The sequence below is a fragment of the Artemia franciscana genome, chromosome 20, assembly GCF_032884065.1.
Source record: "Artemia franciscana chromosome 20, ASM3288406v1, whole genome shotgun sequence".
Lineage (NCBI taxonomy): Eukaryota > Metazoa > Arthropoda > Branchiopoda > Anostraca > Artemiidae > Artemia > Artemia franciscana.
This window is the reverse complement of record NC_088882.1, coordinates 21,196,825-21,218,141: the sequence shown is the minus strand read 5'-3', so window position 1 is coordinate 21,218,141 and position 21,317 is coordinate 21,196,825. Positions and strand designations below refer to the sequence as shown.

Here is a 21,317-nt window from a genome sequence, read left to right as displayed (position 1 = left end):
CAGTTAGGCTTGGTGATAACACCATAAGGCCAGATTTATGAATGATCTGGGCTGTTCATTGACTTTAACATGACGCTTGTAAAGCAAAAGTGGAAAATTGAGATTGCGTGAATTTCGTTTTGAAATCCTATGTCAGTCCTAGCTTGTTCCCAAGTGACAGACTCATTTGATTTAACTACCGTTTGACCTTTGTGGATGTATTTTGTCTTTCTTCTACTCTTGAAATTTCACCAATATGTGACAATATTTTGATCAATCTGACTCTAGAAGGAGCAGCTGATAGGGGTTAGCAGTCTGGAAATTGTTGGTCTATCTTCTATGAGGTTGGTGTGGGGCTGTGGGCCCTGTAATGTTCCTTGAACGTGATTTTGGGTTGCTTATTGGCCGGCATTTGTTGAACGAGACCAAGCTATTGGAGCTGTTGGTTTTTTATTCAGCCCATGATGTTTTGGGAGGAACCCAAGAAGATTTTCATTTGACAGTCAACCTACATGAATAATTAACACTGTATGACAGAGGCACTTAGCTCCAAATGTTGAAATTCTTTTCTCATTGTCAGACTTTGTTAACCAATTTGTATTTGAGTACAAAACAACGGGGATTCTAAAGAGTTAATTAGCCGTACAGCCAAAGACGTTTATAAAGTCTTGCTTTTTCAAATTGAGAAGCTAGAAGTTGTTAAACCAAGTCTTTACAAGTTCACTACTCTAATTGAGCAATCATTAAAACTATACACTTGCAAATTGAAGCATAACCCACTCGCCAAATTACGTAGAAGATGCCTCATTGGCACTGTAGTTTGATTTTAGTATGGTTTGGGGGCATGTTACCCTTGTTTTCGACCTGCTTATATTCAAGAAAACTGCGGAAACTTGTCTGTTCACTACTTTTTCGTGGATAAAATATCAGAATCGATGGTTGAGATTGAAGGTCGTGTACGAATCTCACGTTTAGGAGCAACTCTAGTACATTTTGAGTTCATGGGGATTGGAAGAGCTGCAGCTATAGCAACAGTATGGGGTTAAGCATAGTGAAAGACACAAATAAATTCGTAGCTCTATTTGAGCCCTTGCTTGTTAACACAAGATTTCCCACTTAGATTAGCAAAATTAGTCTTAACAGCGATTGAACTGCTTATTCGTCTTGCATAGCACAGTATGCTTAGGATCTATGAGGAGCTCTGAAGTATCCAGGTCAGGAAAAATTTCCGTGTCAACCTCCCAGAAATGTCTTAGTTAAAACTTTAGCTTGAGATTCTGATTGATTTTAAAATGAAAGAGTAGCAATCAGAAGTGAGGAACTTTTCAAAATGAATCACGAGAAATGTAACATTGCTAGAGTTTAATAGTTCTGTTGAGCAATTCCTTTTTTCTGAAAGGGTCATTCCAGAAGCCAACTGGAAGCAATGATTGAAGCAGATTCAACTGAAACATTTGGATCTGGTAGTTGTAGGGTGTAATGATCATATGAAATCTATTATAAACTGTATTTAAACTTGTTCAACTTTGTAATATTTATATTTTGTGCACCAATCCCGCTTTTTAATGATATTATTGACTGTATAACATTTTTTTCCAAAGCCATTCTTCTTTTTCAGATGATTTTGTCTATTATTTTGACTCCAGGAAGAAGCAGAAAACTAAGTCTCCTAAAAGCCAGAAAGAAGATCTAATTGATGTTGACGACACACTGGACGTAAAAACAACTGCGGAATCTCGTAAAAAAAAGTTTTAGTTTTCTGTAACTGTAGCAGTTTTAGGATAATTGGTGGTGTGGATAATTGGTGTTGCTAGGTAGTCGACCTAAAAGAGACTCAACTCTCTTTTTTCTTTCTCTGTAAAAAAAAATTTCGATTAAGGCCGAAGTTTGACCTTTTAAAAGCTGGGAATCCTTTCAGATAATAGGTGGGTTTAGCAAGATTCTATATTTATGACACTTTGTGGTATTAACTTAAAGAAACGTACGAGGGGACATGAATACGTTCAGCAGAATGGCTCAGGTACTGAGAATCTCAATCAAGGGAGTCAATCGTAAAATCAGTTAACTGAGTAAAACACGAAGTCTCTGGCTTCATTTTTTTTGTCAATTTGAGGCAGAAATTCTCATGTGAACACGCAATTGAGAGAGAACTCGAATAAACATGTTTCCTGGGGTTGACAAAAAAAAAGCTATAGTCCGGTAACAAGGGTTGTCAGTTATACAAGTTGCCCATTGTTATTATGTAAGGTTTTTATGGAAGATATGGTCCTCTAACTTTAGAGGAGTCTCATTTGATTGGAAATCGAAAGTTGTAGTTCCTTTTTTTAGAGTGTAAAGTACTTGGAGATCAACCTCCCCAACCCCCCCCACCCACACCCTTTTTTCCCCAACTGGATATGGTCAAAATTTAGAGATAGTCATTTTATTCAAAATTGTCCAAAGGACAAGTAACTATGCTTATGGGGTTCGCAACCCCTCCCCCAGTCCCGGGACAAGGGATGTAAGTTATGCTAGTTGTCGATTGTTAACATGTAAGGTTTTTAGGGAAGGGTTGGTCGTATAAACTTTTGTGGTGGCTCATTTGATTGACAATCAAAAGTTCTAGTGCCCATTTAAGCATCAAGATTGATCAATGGGCCCATTCTTAACATATAAGATTTTTAAACAACCAAGAGAGATAAAAATCTACAAAAAAAAACTTCAAACGAGACGACGGCCAGTAGAATTGAAAGACTAAAACAACGCGGATATTTCGCCTGTATCCAAACAAGGCGTCTATTAGTCTTTCAATTCTACTGGCCGTCGTCTCGTTTGAAGTTTTCTTTTTGTAGAGTTTTATCTCTCTTGGTTGTTTATTGTCATGTCTGGTCAGTTCGACTTAAGAACTTTTATAAGATTTTTACTAAGAAAATAGAGCATGCTTCATCGCGGATCTTCAAAAAAGCTTAGAGTATTAAGACAAAACTTCAAGGAAACTTTCAGAAAGACGTTGAATACAATCAAGAAGAATTATGTGCTTGTTGGTTGTGAAAAGAGAATATCAGCAATATCTAAGGAGTATCTGAGGGTATTAGGTTGAAAGAAACTTTCAAGGTATTTTTAAAGGATGTTAAAGAAATATTGGTGGGCAGACAGCCCCCTTTCTCCTTGACCTTTTTATGTGCCCATTCTTCTGTACAATGATCAAAAATTTTGTAATCTTCATTTTGTTCAAACGATTCCAAAAGTCGAATAGCTATGCCTTTGTGCCTTGACGCCATACCCCCCAAGGCCCTAGAGCAAGGGTTTTAAATTTTACGGTATGTTGAAGAGAAATTGGAGAATGACTCCTCTCCCTACTTGCCCTTTTTAGGCCCCTCTTTGCTGAACACTGATGGAAGTTTTGAAATTGTAATTATACTCAAGCTAGTCAAAAAGTTTAATTGCTATGCGTCCAGGGATGCTGTGCTCCCAAAACCGTGGAGTTAAGGTTTTAAATTAGGCCACTTGCCCATTGTTTGAAGGTAGGATTTATCATTAGAAAAGGAGGAGTTTTAATTTTGTGTGTATCCAAAAAGGTTAAGGACATTAAAATGAAGCTTTAGAAAATTTTGAGGGCTATGTTAAATTAAATCAAAAGGCACTGCTTGCATCCAGTTTATCAAAAAGGAGGATCTGTAACATTTTAAAATCAATTAAGGATATTAAGTTGAAAACTTTCAGGACATATTGAGAGGATTGAAAGCTAGTTAGAGGACTGCCATTCCCCTACCATCCCATCTTTTTGAGTTGTCCTCCCTTCAAAAGTATTTGATCAAAATTTAGTATAAGCTATCTTTTTCAGTATAGTTTAAAGGTCAAATAACTTAGCCTATGAGTATGACATAATCCCCCACAGCTTTTGAGATTGATGCCGATCACAACAAAACACACTGTGTTCATGCTGGTTGTCAAAAGGACAGATCAACAATAATTCAGAACAGCTATGGGTATTATGTAGAAACTTTCAGAGGATGTCGAAGAGCTATTGGAGAGAAACCAGCCCCCCTTGCCCTTTTTAGACGCCTCCTTTCTTCATCACTGACCATATTTTGATAAAAGGATTTTGTTAAAAATATTCAAAAGGTCTACTAACTATACCTCCAAGGATGCAATGCCCTCCACAACCCCCAGGGTATGGATCGTAAATTATGCAATGTGCCCTTTTTTACCTGCAAGATGTATAATTTGGAAAAGGGGGGATATTAGATTATGGGTGTGTAATGAAGGGCTAAGGGTATTAAGTGGAACTTTGAGGGATGTTTAGGGGCATGTCAAACTCAATCAGAAGATATTTTGTGCATCCACATTAAATACATTCTAAGACCACACTGGCTATACAAGACGTATGAAAAAAAGAAAAGAAAGGATATGACATATCCTAAGTAAAATCAAATAGTAGAGAAAAAACCAGGATTTTGTCAGCCAGTAGCTAACTATAAAAACAAAAACAAGCAAATTTTTTGACAAGGATCTCTATCAAGTCGTCCTCGGTGCTCAGAAAAAAACAAAGACAAGATCTAACCTTTTGAAGTGAACTCTACAAGAAGAGAAAAGACAATGAATAAAAAACCAGAAAGAATAAAAAAAAACAGAAAGATTAAATGAAAGACGATTCCCTCATTGGATTGGACAAATATTCTTTGCTTAGCAATAGATTTTACCCGCCTGCAATCTCGATTTTCATTAGATATGCGGACATATTGCCTCAAATTAGACTGGGGAAAATATTGATTAAACCTTTTAATCTTTTAGTTATTATAAATTGGGCTTAAGGAAATATCTCCTGTATCTATAAATTAGATTTTTTATACATTTTATACATTTTTATCTGAAATTGCCTTATTAAAAGATTGTGTTTAAATAAGTTTCCTCATCAAAAAGAGCTAAAATATCAAGGTTTTCAAAAATATGGAGGCCCAAAGCAGAATCAAAATTGTCATTTTTATTTTTAAGCCTCAAGGTCTCGTTTATTGAAGTTTTGTGTTCGTGCAGTTGCTCCCCCAGTTGCTAGTGGGTCCTACCAATGTAAAAATTCCTACATGAACACAGGACTCTTTAGACAACACTACCCAGTATAGGTTCAGTTTTATCCTTTCCCCAGTTGAAAAAATGTTCAACTGTTCGTTTAGTTTTGAAAGAAACAGAGATTATGTTTTTTTTTAATTTCAAAGTTTGTTGCTGAGTTTCGAGATGTATGGTATTGTGGTTAAAGTTTTGTTTTCAATTTGCGGAGTAACTGATTCAAGGGGGACTGACTCCATATTTTCCTGTTTTACCTTTTTTAATCGTCTATCTATGATATTTTCAATAAGGTTGATTAGGTAAATTCAATTACAGGACATATTTCCTTGATCCTAATTTTTAGATAACTTAATATTAAAAGATTGAATCAATATTTTCCCCCAGTCTAATTTAAGACAACATGTCCGCATATCTAATGAGAATCGATGTTGCAGGTAGGCAAATTCTATTGCTAAGCAAAGAATATTTGTCCAATCCAATTGGTTAATTGTCTTTAATTTATTCTGGCTTTTTTTATTCAGTATCTTTTTTCTTCTTGTAGCGTTCACTTCAAAAGGTTAATTTTTTTCAGTGAAGATAACTTGGCGGAAGTCCTTGTCGAAATATTTACTTGTTTTCGCTTCCATAGTTTGCTACTGGCTGAATGCTCGTTTTTTCTCACCTATTTGATTTTATTTTTCATTTATTATATCCTTTCTTTTACTTTGTTTCATACATCTAGATTATCAAAAAGGCTCGTCTGTAATATTTCAAAAATAGCTGAGGCTATTAAGTTTAAACTTTCGGGGCATGTTGAGCGGGGTGTTAGGTGTTTTCCTCTGTCAAATTCCACACGAACATTCGACCCCTGGTGTAAAAAATAGATGGATCCACATCGCTGCTCAGATATGGGACTGTAATTCTTCTATATGTGGTTTCCCTTTATGGTAATTCCAAGCTCACATTTGAATCTGACACCATTTTCGATGGATTTCAGGATCTGTTTGTAATTCTCATAAATTTTTTCGTAATAAACCATAACTGTTAAAAATTAACAGAAATAGCTGTTACCATTCCTGAATCAGCTTTAAATTGTGGCTCTTCCTCGGTTGACTGTTTTTTTAAATACTTTTTTTTTAATTTTCCAACTACTATGACCTATGAAATCTACTATTTCTGTTGTTCATACTCGAAAATATGAGACTGAAGCTGGTGACTGGTCTGATTGAATCTGTAGGCAAGAGAGTAAAACTTTGATGCTTGGATGAATGCCTCTAATAAATTTTACTTTTCTTTTGAATTAATTGAAATAGATAATGCACAGTTGCTAATTGAGATTGCATGTTTGTAGTTGAAGACAAAATAAACACGTTGTAATTAAAATAAGAACATTGCTGTCTCTATTCTGGGTAGCATTCACAGAACGAAGAAAATTACTAGCATTACCGGCCTACCCCATTTTATTTACCAACCTCCCCACCCATGGGGTAGTTAGGCCACTTTTTTGCCATGTGTGTTAGCAGCTATTAAATAAAAAAGTGAAAGCTGGATCGTAGGAATCTGTGGGGAAAATAACACCAATGGTATATCCTATTCAATCATTATATTTTTCGGCTTAATTGCTTTAGCCCCATAATCCACTAAACATTAAACGTCACGAACCTTCCCCAACCTTTCCTAATTTATTTTGTCAACTCCATAGTCACAAAGTTTAAAACGCAATGAGTACTATTGGACTACATGCTCTAATTACGTTTGATACCCTCATTTCAGTTTTGGCCAAAGGTTCTATGCTAAAAGATTTTGAAACTGATTTGGCCTATTACTGCCACAGTTAGGCTCAAAGAATTTCATCATTGTCGTTTTTATCCTAAAACAAGGTCATCGAAAAAGAGTAACTAGTTTTGTTTTGAACAATCTAGAATTTTAAACAAAGTCTTTGCTTGGTACTACTAATGCGTGTAGATTCAGATTGAGAGAGAAATTTAAGAAAATCTAACAAAAAAAGAGAGAGGGAGGGATAGATAGTGAGAGTGAGAGACAGTATGTATATTATCAGACGAAAAAAGTGATGTTTATAGTAATATGATAATCACATGAACAAGAAATAAGGTGAACATTTTTTAATTTCCATGCAGAGAAGGTAGAGAAAAAAAAAGTCAGTTAGCTAAAGCTACGATAAAGAACAAAATGAATCGAGTTGTTATAAGTAAAATTAAGCAAATTTGGCGTTCAGAATTCATGATAACAGTCTTAAATTCTAATAGACTTTTAATTCTAGTTTCCATTGATGAGAACGATGTTGACGATGATTCGTTTATTGATGTTCAATCAGATGATTCCGATAGCTCTATAGATAGTGAAGCTGCTTTTAAGGCCTTGTCAATGCAGAGGTTCGTTTCTTATTTCTCTCGGGGTTTTCATTGTATTATTATCTCTTAACCCTTGAAAACAAATCAAACAAACTGCAATATAAAAAAGAGCTGATTAAAATTGTATTCTTTTTACGAGTGTACTCCAGAAAGTATCTTACGTTTCGACAATAAAGCAAAGGGGTAAAATTAAACATTTTTATCGTACTGAGTTTTAAGTTACTGGCTGTAGAAACGGAGTAAGCTCCGTTTCTATATATGGAAACACAATGGTAGTCACTTGACATCCTTTTTGGATTTTATGGTGGATCTACAGTCACCTCAAATCTGAAACCACCCAAGAGAACAGGCAATATTAGAATTGCCTGTGCTAGGGAGTGGAATGCCGAAAGAGCTAAAATCATGTAGGTCTCTCAGCTCTTTTGAAAAGAGAGTTAAAAAGTTTCTAAAGAATTAAATTTTTATTTTTTACATCTATTTATTTTATTATTGTGCTTAGAATATTTTTGATATCGTTACTATTATTTTTTTATCCATCAAGGGGTTCGAGCGGAGGAAGAGTCAAATTAAATTTATTGTTATTTGATGGCGTTCGGTACTAAAATTTGAGAAGAGAGGAGATCACGCTGTTTGTAGTATTATTTAAGGGCCCAGACATGCATTACAAGGAGTTGTATTAAGTGTATTTTTATACCTTTATTTTTGAAATTAAAACCCATATTAAACTTGAAACTTGAAAGCTCTTGGCCACGATTCCCCCTTTGCTGAATCGTCGGGAAAAACACAGCTTATTAGCACATTTCTCGCCAAAAGTATACATTACATATCCCCCCAAAAAGGATCATTATTTTATCTATTTGAGGATTTTTAGTTAAAGTAGATGTTTGAAAAATCAACATCTCAAACATCTCGCTACCGCACTTGAATGTTTAAGGGATGGGGGAGCTTACGGACAACAAAGGTGGGGCTACGTTCCACAAGCCCAATAGATATATAACAAATTTTGAGCTCGTTGTTTTACTATGGGTTTTGGTTCGGACAACTTTTACGGTCTCGGTCCATTGGAGACCACCCATGAAACCGACTATCTCTTCAATAGCAAGTAGTTTAGGAAGAAGCAATTTCTTGTTACAATTTCAAGAATTTTGAGGTTAGTTTGTTATTTGAACCGTGGCTACCAAAGCTACCCCAGCATCTGGGGTGGACCAAAGCTACCCCAGCATGGGGAACCTTAAACTGCAATCCACAACACACATATACATCTGGAACTTGTAAATACTCCGAGTCAATATTTATCCTCACTATTACCAATAGCTGTAAAGTTTTTGGAGGTTTGTTTGTAATTTCAATTTCGACCACCAAGGCTTCACCAATAGGACTACCCCATTGTGAAACTTGATCTAAACACAGAAATACATGTGGAGGATATGCAGATTCTACGCAAAGCTTCATAAAAACTATTTATTGTCGATTATTTGATTCTCTTAAGAGAAAACAATCAGTCTGGAAACCCTTTGTTAAATATTCATGACCATCTACCATGTTGCGAGAACGGTAAAAATATTTGTATGTATTTTTTTTTCAGTAGCCTTTCAATTTTTTTAATTCTGTCCATCTGCCTTCTTTCAGAATTGTTTTTGGCCTTATCAAATCTACTATCACACAGTTTAGTTTTTACATTTATTAGAAAAAAGAAAAATTATTCTTAAAATGTTGTTTGGATATTAAGGCAACCAGTTAGAAAATTCAGCTTATATATATGTCAAATCACTTTTATTTATTCATCATTAGTCCTCTTTTAATTTAGTACTTTACTTTGCATTTCATGTCCTCTTTGTTTTGAAGCTGAGTACTGATAAATGAAAGTCAATAATGTTGTGTCTCAATGATTCTGCTCTGCGTTGGTGTTCAACGCCCAGCGGAAAAACCGTTTGTACGATTGGAAACAATCGAAGACCTTTTAATACTAGACTTCAAATGCTGACAAAATTACATTAAGAATGTCTGCAATCATTTACGCTTCCCATTGGCAGAACGTACTGGAGACCCAAGTAGGATGTTAGTTCTAGTGTGCATTCTGCCAAAAAAGGAAAGACGCACGGAGATCGCTTTGATATAGCGTTATTTGTGTCCAGCATTCTAAGATCTTAAAAAGAAGTACAAAAGACAAAATTGTACAACAAAATCAAGAAATTCCGTTTTTGACGCAGGTGGTATTAGGTTATTTGAAAAGGACTCCAGTGACGCTCAGCTGACAATTTTCTGATTGGTCTAAAACTTTCAAAAAATGAAATGAAAAAATATTAAAAGTTTTTTTTTTTTATTTTGAGATACTGACGAATTGAATTCAAGAAAATTGAAATAGAGGGAATAGATAGCACTGCAGACGTTTTTAAGTTCAACAAAGAGGTGTGTGTTTAAACAAAAAGAAATTAGTGACTTATAAAACTATTTTAAACAGCTTTGAAAACATAAAAATTAATTTTCTGAGGAAAAACCATTAAGGAGGATAAGTAATTAGAGTATTTGTATTGTGGGAACAGTATTGTCTGTATATAGTACTATATAATATTGTGTTTCCATGAATACCAATACATTTTAATCTAAAATTGTTAATTTTGAATGATAAATTTATTTCTCATGTTTTATTTGATCTGGATCTTTTTGTGAATGGTACAACAAAAAACAATTGTTTGGGTTTGTAAATCTAGAGTAGAAATATTTACGTAGTAATATTTTTATTTGTGGTTGTCATATGCCGTACATTAGCTGTTAATGTAAGTGGAATTTCAGTTTTAGTAGGTTTACCCGATATAGGCCGCATATACTCTTCTGCTTACTTGTCTCGCTAAATATAGGCCGCTTGTAGACTACCCGATGTAGACTGTATGCGCTGTTCTGCCTGCTTATCTCACTAAATATAGCGTACATGCACGTTACTCAATATAGCCTGCAATGGCTCTTCTGCTTCCTTGTCTTGCTAAATATGGGCTGCATTTAGGCTACCCGCCATAGGCTGCATATGCTCTTCTGCGTCCTTGTCTCGCTAAAGATTGACAAAAAAGGAAAACTTTATTTTCAGTTTACTCGCTGTTTCACCCCTAAAATCATTCTTTTTTTCGTTTTTTTTTTAGCCTGGCAAGCAGTAACAATTGTTTTTGAAATTTTAGGGAAAAGCCAATAGTAAAAGGAAAAAACAAAGGAAGTAATGGTGCTGGTTATTCTAGTGAAGAAGAAAAATGGCTCGATGCAGTAGAAGAAGGTAGACTTGAGGAGGTAAGACTATTTAAAAGCAAATTAGTTATTTTGAAGAAAAAAGTGGCTTCACTGTTCGTTTTATCTAACGTATCTAAATCTTATATTTATATTCTTCTGTTGTAAGCGAAAGAGATGCGAGTCTTTTTTAAAAAATAATATGAATTCCAAGGAATGCATAAACTTCACTTCGTGTTAGCTCAAGGTAGTTAAAACTTCTATATTTTCATTGCTCCAAAACATTGCCTTGTAGACAAGGCCGTATCCAGTGGGTACTGGCTTTGACCACCCCCCTGAAATTTTCGTCCGACTCGTAAAAACATTACAAAAATGCATATAAAAAAATTATAAGTTTTTTAAAGCTTTTTATCTCCTCCCCCTGAACAAAACCCTGGATCCGCCATAGCTTAGAGATAAGACTTTCAACCTTTTGCAGTGCTTTAGAAGTAATCATTGCAAATATATTTCTGACACTAGAAATATAAAGGCTTCTTATCGTGTACAAAAAAGTGCGTGGTTTTGATTTTGTTTCTGCAGCAGATGACCAATGTCTGTTTGCTTCTGTTTTATTGAAGCCACCCTTGGAAGAAAAAAGGCTGGGAATCTAAGGACGAAATATGTGCAGAAACCTTGCTCGCGAAGCTGAAATAAGCCTAGCGAAAATTTTAAACTAACAAGTTGGAGGCGGTGGAATGTGACATTAAAGCCTACGAAAAACTTAGATAAGAATAAATTAAATTGTGTAAATAATAATAAATTTCACTATGTTTGACTATTTATTTTTTCATAGGATATGCTGCTGAAAAGAATGAAAGACCCTAAATCTATGACAGCCCGACAGAAAGCACGAATTGATAGACCTTTGGATACTCATGCTTCCGTTGAAATTAGCAGCAAACCAGTTTTAACAGAAGAACAAGAAGAAAAGAGAGCGGCTAGAGCAAGAGAAAGGAAGAAGGTTGTAGACGTTAGGAAAGAAGAAGAAAAGGTGAATATGGTTCTTTTTCTCTCTTCATCTCTCTTTCTTTTGACTCTTTGCAATGCTGGAAACTTCCTCATCCCATCTTGCTAATGAATTGAATTGCCTCTTGGAAATTTCCAATGACCTTCAATCCTCTGGGAAGTTTTGAGAAAATAAGGAAAAATATTGATTTGAAAACTAGGATTTTTGAATACGAATATCACCTTTCTTCTTGGAAAATATCCCAGTCTCCAGTATTGGAGGTCATAATCAGATTTTTGTTCTGGCTTTAAAAAAGCTCACAATAGTTTTGACGACAGAGCAAAGATGTATAGCATTTTGTTATTAGAATGAAAAATTCAAAATTGCGATTGGTTTTTAAGTAAAGCTGGGGCAAATAATATTGCATTTTCTGTGCAGTAATAGCAGGCAAACTTGACATTCTAATAGCACTAAAGCTTATTGAAAGTTATTTTTCTTTTATGTGACTAAAATTATGTCCTGATTGCTGAGGTAAGGTTAGATGCTAAACCAACTATTGTTTTCAAAAAAGAAAAAGTCGAAAGATGTTTTTAGAAAATAGAATTGGTAAAATAAGGTATTTTTTACTTTATATTTTATAAAAAAAAAACGGCCTATGCTCTTTTGTTTCTTTCTTAGAAATGAAGTTATTTTGTCTTAGCATTTTATAATACAGAAGTCCGTAAGATTATTGGGAGTCGAATTCATCCATCATTGCCTTTAACACGCTTTTTCGGATTGTAACATTTGTTTTGGGCAAGAATTCAGGCCCAAAGATTGCTACTGAGATAAATTAAACAGCTTAATGGCTGTGATAGTAAACTAGCTGTAAAGCAATTTTTTCAGCAAGAAAGTGTTGAGCTGGTGCTATCTAACAACCAGGCTAGTCCTGTCTAAATTTTCTTTCGACTAACGATTTGGAGTGAAGAAATTAATCTATTTGCAAGCAGACCTTGCTATCCAAAGCTGAAAAATTTCTTCAAGAATTTCTTTAAGGAACTTGATTTTTCATTAAGACTGGGTTTTAGATAAATTTGCTTTTTTTTCTTGTTTAATTTTATCATTTTCAACCAATAAGGAGATATGATAAATAATGAGAGAAATATACGCATAGCTTTTACCCTCTGCGCGTAATGATGGCTCAGCGTGCTGAGTCACACCACTAACTCTTACCCCAAGCCAAATGATTTGCTAAACCAGGGTTCGAACCCTTGTCCCAAAGGGTATAGGACTACAACTCTAGCGTGTAAACCAGTTGGCTAGGGTGGCCCCATATTAACCCTTTTACCATAGGCCAACTATTTGATAAAGGTATAACGTTGAAAGTTCTGTCACGGTCGTCATTCTTTTGCAAAATCATATATGAATGTTCGGAAGGAATTAATAAATGTGTTTTCTTTAAATTCATTTGTTGACGGAGCATTGGTGAAGTCGAAAAAAAAACGTCATGACAGTCAATTACAGATATTTCAGCTAAAGGGCGTGTCTTTATTCCCTTTTTTCACTTAAAAGCACTTGTAAGTATTTTATTTCTTTGGACATGAATAATTCTCTGGCTTTTGTTTAATCTTTAAACCGACTTTTTTGTGTTTTTTGGGTGTAGTATTTTGGGTGTTTTTGGGTGTATCCTGCTCTTCGGCCATCGTCACCTTGTTTTTTTCTTGTTATTTTTTTGGTTTTGGTAGAACTTGATTTTTTATGCCATTGGCAATTTTGTTTTTCTTGCACTAACCCCATAAAACTGATTCTAGGAATCCCTTCCCAAGAAAATTTGGCCTAGAATGTGCATTGTTGTATTTTTGAGACTCCCCTCCCGTTGCTAAAAATCGTCTTATGTTCCCTAAGAGTCTGTGCAAACTGTGGAATATGACCTTGTCTTGATAGTTACTGTTTTTGTGTCTGATTGAAAAATGAAGAAGAATATATTCTTGCTTCTTTAGAAGAGCTTAAGGATAGTAATAATTGCGGTATGCTGTTTTTCTTTACGCTTTTTCGACTGAAATGTATAATGTGAATCTAAGAAGCTAAAATATAGCCATCTGAAAAAACTGTGCTCTACCGTATTCCTGAACAACAAAATAAGTTATAAAATTATTTCGCTCCTCCCAAAAAATTGGCTTTATTCACTGTGTGTGATATTGAATGATTAGCTGAAAACAAGATAAAATTAGCTAGGAACACCAGTGACTGCTGTGTTTTCATTGGCTATCGTTCTTAAACCAAATTATAATTTATTATATTTCAGAGAAGGACGGTAGAAAAACTTCTGTTCAAACGAGGAGATAAAACAGAGTCGACCAAAAAGAAAATAGGAAAAACAGGAAGGCTGCAAATAGCTCATGATCTTGAAAAACCATGGGTTGCCTCATATTCTCTTCATATTACCCCAATCGGAAAATTCATATCCTCTCCCCCAGGATTGAACTATCCACTGGACCCACGACTCGAAAAGTATATTTTTGGTATCTTTTATTTATCAGTCGAAGTAGGCTATTCTATTGCCATTCTTAAACATATTGAACTTTTTTTTTTAATACGGATTTTAAGAGACTAATGGCTATTAGAACACTAATTATTCGAAATTTACGATTTCTTGTAATGTTTTTCTTTCTTTCTTTTTTTTAAGGAAGGGTGATAGCTAAGTCAATGTACTTGTGGACTAATATAGATGGCGTACCTCAGTTAGAATGAGTTATCTTTATTACTAACGAAATTTATCTAAACTTGATTTGCTGTGCATGGGCGAAGTGAAGTATTGCAGCAATCTTCGATGTATTTCCCGACAAAACTGTTACAGTAACAACGTTTAGTTTTACATCTGTGCCATTGATTAAACGCTAGTTGTACCCCTCAGGCCTTTAAAATAGTTTATTCTAAGAAGAATGACACGTTCCCTTAAAGAGGATTCAGCTACGCTGTATGCTGTTTCTACTTAAAATTGACTTTATTCTCCGTTTCCCGAAACTAGACAATTGTTTGTACATTTCAAATACACCACGTACATTAGCTAATAATTTATTGCTTTATCCCGAAACATAAAACTTTATCGAATCTTTATTTCAGAAAAATAGAGGTGTGCTAGATAACGTTACTTTACTTTGCCTAAAACATAATGTCTATTTTCCATAATTATCTCTATTATCGAGTGATTACCATATACCAATTTACCAGTAATTGCAAAACTACGTCATTCTGTTGCAGCATTATTTATAATTTTTGTGTAATTATTCGCATGCAAAACAATGCTCCAAGTCTAATATGCATTGGATATGAATTAAAGGAAGACTAGTTTCGACGTTTATGTAACTCTTTGCCCCTGAAGGTGAACATGCTTTATTATTCTTGAATACAGTTCAATCTGAAACTTAACACAAGGACTGTAACTCTATGTCCACACGGATCTGCGGAAAACCGCTGCCGATTGCGTTTTGCGGAGGAACGCATGCGTCTCTTGTCGCTCATCCTCACGGTTTTCCGCAAGACTCTGGCATTGGAAAAATACAGCGCATTTGGTAAAAATGCTTGGAGAAGAAAGGAACATGAAGGCAAAGGAATGGCTGATTTTAGCTGTTAAATTTCATCAAATAATGTATGACTAAAGTCATCCTGAGCATAAAAGATGCAATTTAATTCAGAAGGCTTGGGAGGAGATCTCGAGAGAGACGAATTTGCCAGTTAGGATGTGGTGAACAGTGCACTAGACTGTTTTAACAGCAAGCTCTCCATCAAAGTATGACCAAAGCTCAGAATCCACTGAGAGGAATGGGGGAGATATTTGTTTTTACCAACCTGTGTTCCCACTCTTTTTTTTGACAAATGCAACTGTTGATTTGGTAATTTCGCTCTAACAGCTCAGTCTAGGCCGTGTGGATCTAGATTATAAATTGCAGCTGGGCCACAGTCATGGGGAAGATGCAATCTCCTATGTCAGGGATCATGCAGGGCGAACTTGTCAAAAAAGTGTATTTAGTGACTCAGATGCAGAAAAAGTGACCAATTGCAAAAATCGGCGGTTAAAGTGGGAAATGGGGTTAGTAGCTGGTTTCGTATTAAATCAGGAGTTCACCAGAGTTACGTTGTATCCCCATTTAAATGAATCATTTTGACGGAATTTGTCCTAAGGAGCACAGCAAAGGTGATGGGAGAACACGGAATTAAATGGGGAATTAAAACTCTCCTACAATTAAATTATGCTGATGATTTAAGAATCTTAGATGGAAATTTTAGCAAAATGAATGAACTTTTAGAGGTTTTGCGAGTTCAGGGTGGAAGAATAAATTTGAAAATTAATATCAAAAAGACTAAGTCCCCAAGACTAGGAATAAGTGAATATGAAGAGGTGATGTTGGACAATGAAAGAATGATCAAGTAGACAGCTTCTATTACCTAGGTAGCGTTTTTAGTAAAGACGGTGGGTGCAGTGAAGATGTTAAAAGTAGAATATCCCAGGGTGGTTTTTCAAAGTTGAGAAAAGTTTGGAAAATAGGAAGATAAGTCTACAAACCGAGATTAGAATATTGAAAGTTACAGTGAAGACAGTGTTTAAGTAGGGTTCTAAAGCCATGGTGAACAAAAGGTGTACCAGCTATGGTATATAAGTATGGTGTAGAAAAGATGGAATCAGTTTTTGGATGTTATTTTTACCAACCTTAAAAAGTTTTTGGATGTTATTTTTACCTACCTTAAAACATTTTACAATACTCTAACTACCCTTTCCCCCTCGTTAGTAGCTATCATTTCATGCTACGATTGAAACCACTGTTCGTTTTTAAAACAAATTATTCAGTTTCTGAATTTTTGTACCGGCCATTAACAAGTCTAGGTCTTCTTTATTTTGGATCCTGGATTACGTCTGAGAGTTGGGACATGCGTAAATCTTAATTCAAAGGTTATTTTGTTTCAAACTAATGACGAATTACCATAAATGTTTCCCAGAGATTACTAAGAAGGCATGTTTTTCAGATAAACCTTACATTAATGAAAATATAAAGGACTAATCCATTTAAAACTAAAACTATTTCGCCTTGGAAAGAAAGATGATACCTTAAACCTCCATAAACAAATAAAGAGAGAAGTACATCGTGCTGCTTTTCGTTATGGTAAGAGCAAATTGAATTGCTTAAAACAGAGCAAAGTAAAAGAAATAGGGGGTCGCTCGTGCAAGAACCTTGATTTTGTTCTAGAAGGACCGCCTGAACAGAAATCCAATGAGCTTAATAAACACCTAGCTAGCATTGTGCAAGCGTTCCTCTCTCTCAAAAAAACATCTAATCTCCGAAACTCCAAAACATAAAATCCCGGAAGTTTCAGCGAAGCAAATAATAGAAAAAATACAGAAAAACTGAAAAAACTAATATTTGCTCCATTGATATCCCAGTTGATCTAATAAACGTATTTCCTGATAAACTATCAACGCAATGATATTAGTAATTCCGAATGTTACCCGTTGTGCTGGAGCTTGTCTTTATTGCTCCAATCTAAAAGAAGGGAGGCCTGAACGATTTTACTGGAGTACGACCCATCACCTTGACCCCAGTTTTTTCAAAAATGTTCGAGGGTTTCTTAACAAATTGGTTAAAGGCAGAGATTCTTGAACTTATTGACTTACAACAGTTTGGAAACCTGAAGGAGACATCTACTTCACATTACCTTGTTAGTCTTCTTAACAGCATTCTTTAAGACCTTGAAAATCCTGATACTTGGTTCCATGCTTAAGGACTTAACCATGCTTAAGGACTTTGAAAACCCTGATGCTTGGTTGAGTCTTTTATTAATTGATCTCCAGAAAGCGTTCGACCTAATTGACCACAATATTCTTGTAAATAAACTGCTGATGGACTTTCAAGTGAGCCCCTTTCTAGTTAAGATTGTTGCCTCCCTTTTAATAAATCGTTCTCAAGTGCTTAAATATAAAAATCCGATACCGGTTCTATCTTTTGTGGAGTCCCCCAGGAAACCCTGATGGGTCCCATTTTATTCCTTATAATGGTTAATACCCTCATGACTGACAACACAGAGCGATGGAATTATATAGGCGACCTCTCTGAACTTGAGGTTTGTCGACGAAATATTAAAAGCTCAATATAACATTACTTGATAATGTCCACACAGGAGGCTTCTTTGTCGAAGATGAAAGTAAACGCTAATAACTCGTCAGTTATGACAGTTAATTTTTTTAGATTACCCCCTTCTTTCAAAAACCCCATTCCTGCCCAAATCTCTGTCACATCCATTAAACTACTCGGGGTGCCAATTACTGCTGACTTGAAGTGGGATGCCCGTGTTCAAAATATCCTCAAACAAGCTTCCTCTTCGGTTTCTCTTCTAAAACGTTTGATTAATTTCCTTCCCTCCCCTCTAAGGATCTTCTCCAACTTTATTGTTCTTTTATTCAGCCAATACTAGAGTTTGCTTGTCCAGTGTGGCATTTCGGTCTTTCTTCAGAGCATATTTATAAGATTGAAAACGTCCAAAAAAGACCACTCTGAATCATAAATGGTGAAGGGAAGGTTCCATACCATCATCTACTAGGTAAGTTCAAGCTCATCACGTTGGCCGAGAGAAGGAACCTCCTGTGGCTTCGTTTTGGTACCAAGAACTTGTCTGTCCCCCATTACGTTCCCTCATCCCCAAACCCTACCTTCCCGCCCGCAACAGACTGTCCGTATAAAATCCCTAAAACACGCTAAACTGACTCCCATCTCCGCCAAACATAAAAGATATCGCAAGAGTTTTATTACGAGTTTTGTTGAGTTGTATAATAGTCAGGAAAACAAGTCATTAATTTTATTGTTATCTATTTATTTTTTCTTTTTGACTTTTTAACTAAGTTTTGACTCATCTTTTTATATATTTTATTTGGATTATGTTTGAAGGTCAAATTCTTTCATATGGTATATATATATATATATATATATATATATATATATATATATATATATATATATATATATATATATATATATATATATATATGTATGTATGTATGTATGTATATATATACTAATGTTATTTGTGACGTAAAATCCAAATTCGGCAACCACGCTGTGAAAAAAATTGAAATTAAAGTTTATTCTATGCTGAAGCGTGGGCGCTCCGAAAAACAGAGGAGGAGTTACTAGATGTTTTCCAGAGAAATTGCCTACTGATTGTTTTGGGCATCCGACTGACTGAATGTATCTCAAAGAGCAAGCTGTACGAAAAATGTGGTTCAATCCCGCTCTCTGGGGCTATAATCTGAGAAAGGATGAGAGGGTTTGGACACGTCCTGCGGATGAAAGACGATAGATTTCCAAAGATAGTCGTCGCCGGCCAACCGTCCAGGGCCAAATGAAAAGCTGGCCGTAGTCGAATGGGGTGGGAGGATGTCGTTGAGAGGGATTTAACGAAAATGGGAACTTCTTGGGAGGTGTAAAAGGGAGGCTTTGAATCGATTGGGATGGAGAAGGAGCGTGTGTAGCTGTGTCTATTCCCTGTTATACAGGTTGAAAAATTCTTGCTGAATAAGTTCAAACCAGATGTAATATGCCTACTTTTCTACTAAAAAACTAATTTCTAAAAGTATTTTTTGAAAAACAGGTTTTTCAAGGAAAACTAGAAGTTTTTTAAATAATCTAAGACCGGCAGAAATAGTCATATAATAATCAAACACAAAACGAACAGAAATTAGTATCAATGAATAGAAGAAACCCGAAACCAACAGAAATTAAAATGAATGATTACATAAAAGTAAGAGATACTGCTATAGATGAATAAATGAATCCTAAAACCAACAGAAATCAAAATGAATAATCAAATAAAAATTAACACAAGCAGAAAATTAAACTAACAGAAAACGAACCGAAAACAGAAGTAGGGCTACCGCCCCTAAATCTTCTGAAGGCCAGAGCGTCATTTGCGCTTTAATGACAAATATTGGTATTTTGAGCTTTGTGGTTTTTTTGAGGTTTTATTCGTCATAACATCAGAAACATGAAAACAACAACAAATATTCCAAGGCTAATCAAGTTTTACAAGTAAGAATGGTAACTCCCTCCCTTTTAAATCATTTCAACGGCTTGAAGGTCATTTGTATTTTTTTGCGAACTACATGAATTTGATCGAAGTGGTTTTTAAGTTTGACTTAAATATTAATTTCTGTTCGTTTCAGTTATCATTTCATCATCTACAGCAGTATCAGCCATCTTTGGGTCGGATATGGTTATTCATTTTGGTTTACGTTTGTTTTGGATTTCATTTATTCATTGATTGTAATTTCTTGTTTGTTGTAAACTTGAATTACTATAAAACTTTATTTCTGTTTTTTTTTTTAAGTTATAGTATAAACACTTATTTGACTTTCAAAAACTTTTGTTTTGGAAAGCATTCTTTTTAAAATGATTCTTGTTCATCTTTAATTGAACTGGTTTTATTGCTGGTTAGTATTAGGAATATGTATATTTTTTTCCAGTTTTTCCACAAGAATTATAGTTTTGTATTGTAGTTTAAATTTGAACAAAGTTTAGATATTGAGTCAAAATTGTCGATCACCAGCAGTTTTGTGGTATAAGTTTCTAAAAATGGTTTACTATAGAATTTCTAAGGGTGAATGAGAAGGGGACTAATGTTCATTTGAATTAAAAATCTGCAGATGTTTTAGTTTTCTATAGCTTGCGAATATAAGTTTCAAACATCTGAGAAAAATTTTCCCTTTTTTTTTCGGACGAACCAATATTTTGGAGACAAGAATGTTTTTGCACCCTTATCTCTTTCCTCAAATATAACACTGATTCCTTTTGCCTCCCAAAAAAACCCCTAAAAGTTTTAACTTTTTCCCTCGTCGTTCTTGGAGATATTACAGACACATTATTTTAATATCCCAGGTGAATATACTTTTTTTTGGTTACCCTACTACATCAACGTGAGCAGATTCAAAGCTCCAATGGGGCTAATAATGCCAAAAATCTTTGGCGGATAGAAGAAACATTCTTTTTACGCTTCAATGTGGCAACACCTACGAAAATGCGGCACTTCCCTAAGAACATCATAAAATTTTTAAACAACGATAAGAAATATCTTGCAAAATTTAACCGATGAATTATAGAACTAACTGATGTGTAATGATAGAAACTTAAGTCTCGTGTTTTCATTGGTGTTTAAATTTGAAATATTTAGTTGTGAATTTAAAATTGGCTTCCGATTTTTATCCTGATTTAAATCCTTCCGATTTAAAGCCTGACCAAAAAAAAAAAAAATCTTTATCTTGTGATTTCATTCTGTTTTTACCGTATCAGAAACTTATTCCATTTCATATTCATTGCTTTCTTTCTTCGCTTTCTTTCTCTTTCTTTTTTGCTGCTAGCTTTATTCATAAATTAAAATTAAAAGGTTTAAAAATTATCTTTCAGAGCACCTCCTCTACCTGTGTACTGTGGCAATTCTGGATGTCAAAACCTGAAGAAGTATATCTGCTCAAAAACACACGTTCCGCTATGTAGTTTAGAATGTTATAGATCTAATCTCCGTGCAGTATTGGAAGGAAGAAAAGCAATTGCGTAAAAAGTTGGTATTTCTGAAGCATAATACCGTAATGATGATTTGTTGGGTTTTTTGTCGTTTAATATCGATTTAATTATTTCTATTTTGTAGAAGCGCAAATAAAATATTAAGAAAAATGGAGCAAATGAGGCTTTAAACTTCAAGTTTAATACTTCTGAAGCTAGAGCTAA

At 34.8% G+C, this 21,317-nt stretch overlaps 1 protein-coding gene across 2 annotated transcripts; it reads left to right on the top strand.

The window, feature by feature from the left end:
• Positions 1-1,597: 1,597 nt before the first annotated feature.
• On the top strand, positions 1,598-21,263 carry LOC136039883 (INO80 complex subunit B-like; the record flags this gene model as incomplete). 2 transcript variants are annotated; one of them, XM_065723847.1, is given in 6 exon segments in its annotated part: positions 1,598-1,717; positions 7,283-7,394; positions 10,544-10,649; positions 11,419-11,616; positions 13,856-14,061; positions 20,997-21,263. In XM_065723847.1, coding segments are annotated over 6 exon segments (893 nt in total), but the record flags the coding sequence as incomplete, so codon positions are not given.
• Between the last annotated feature and the right edge of the window lie 54 nt (positions 21,264-21,317).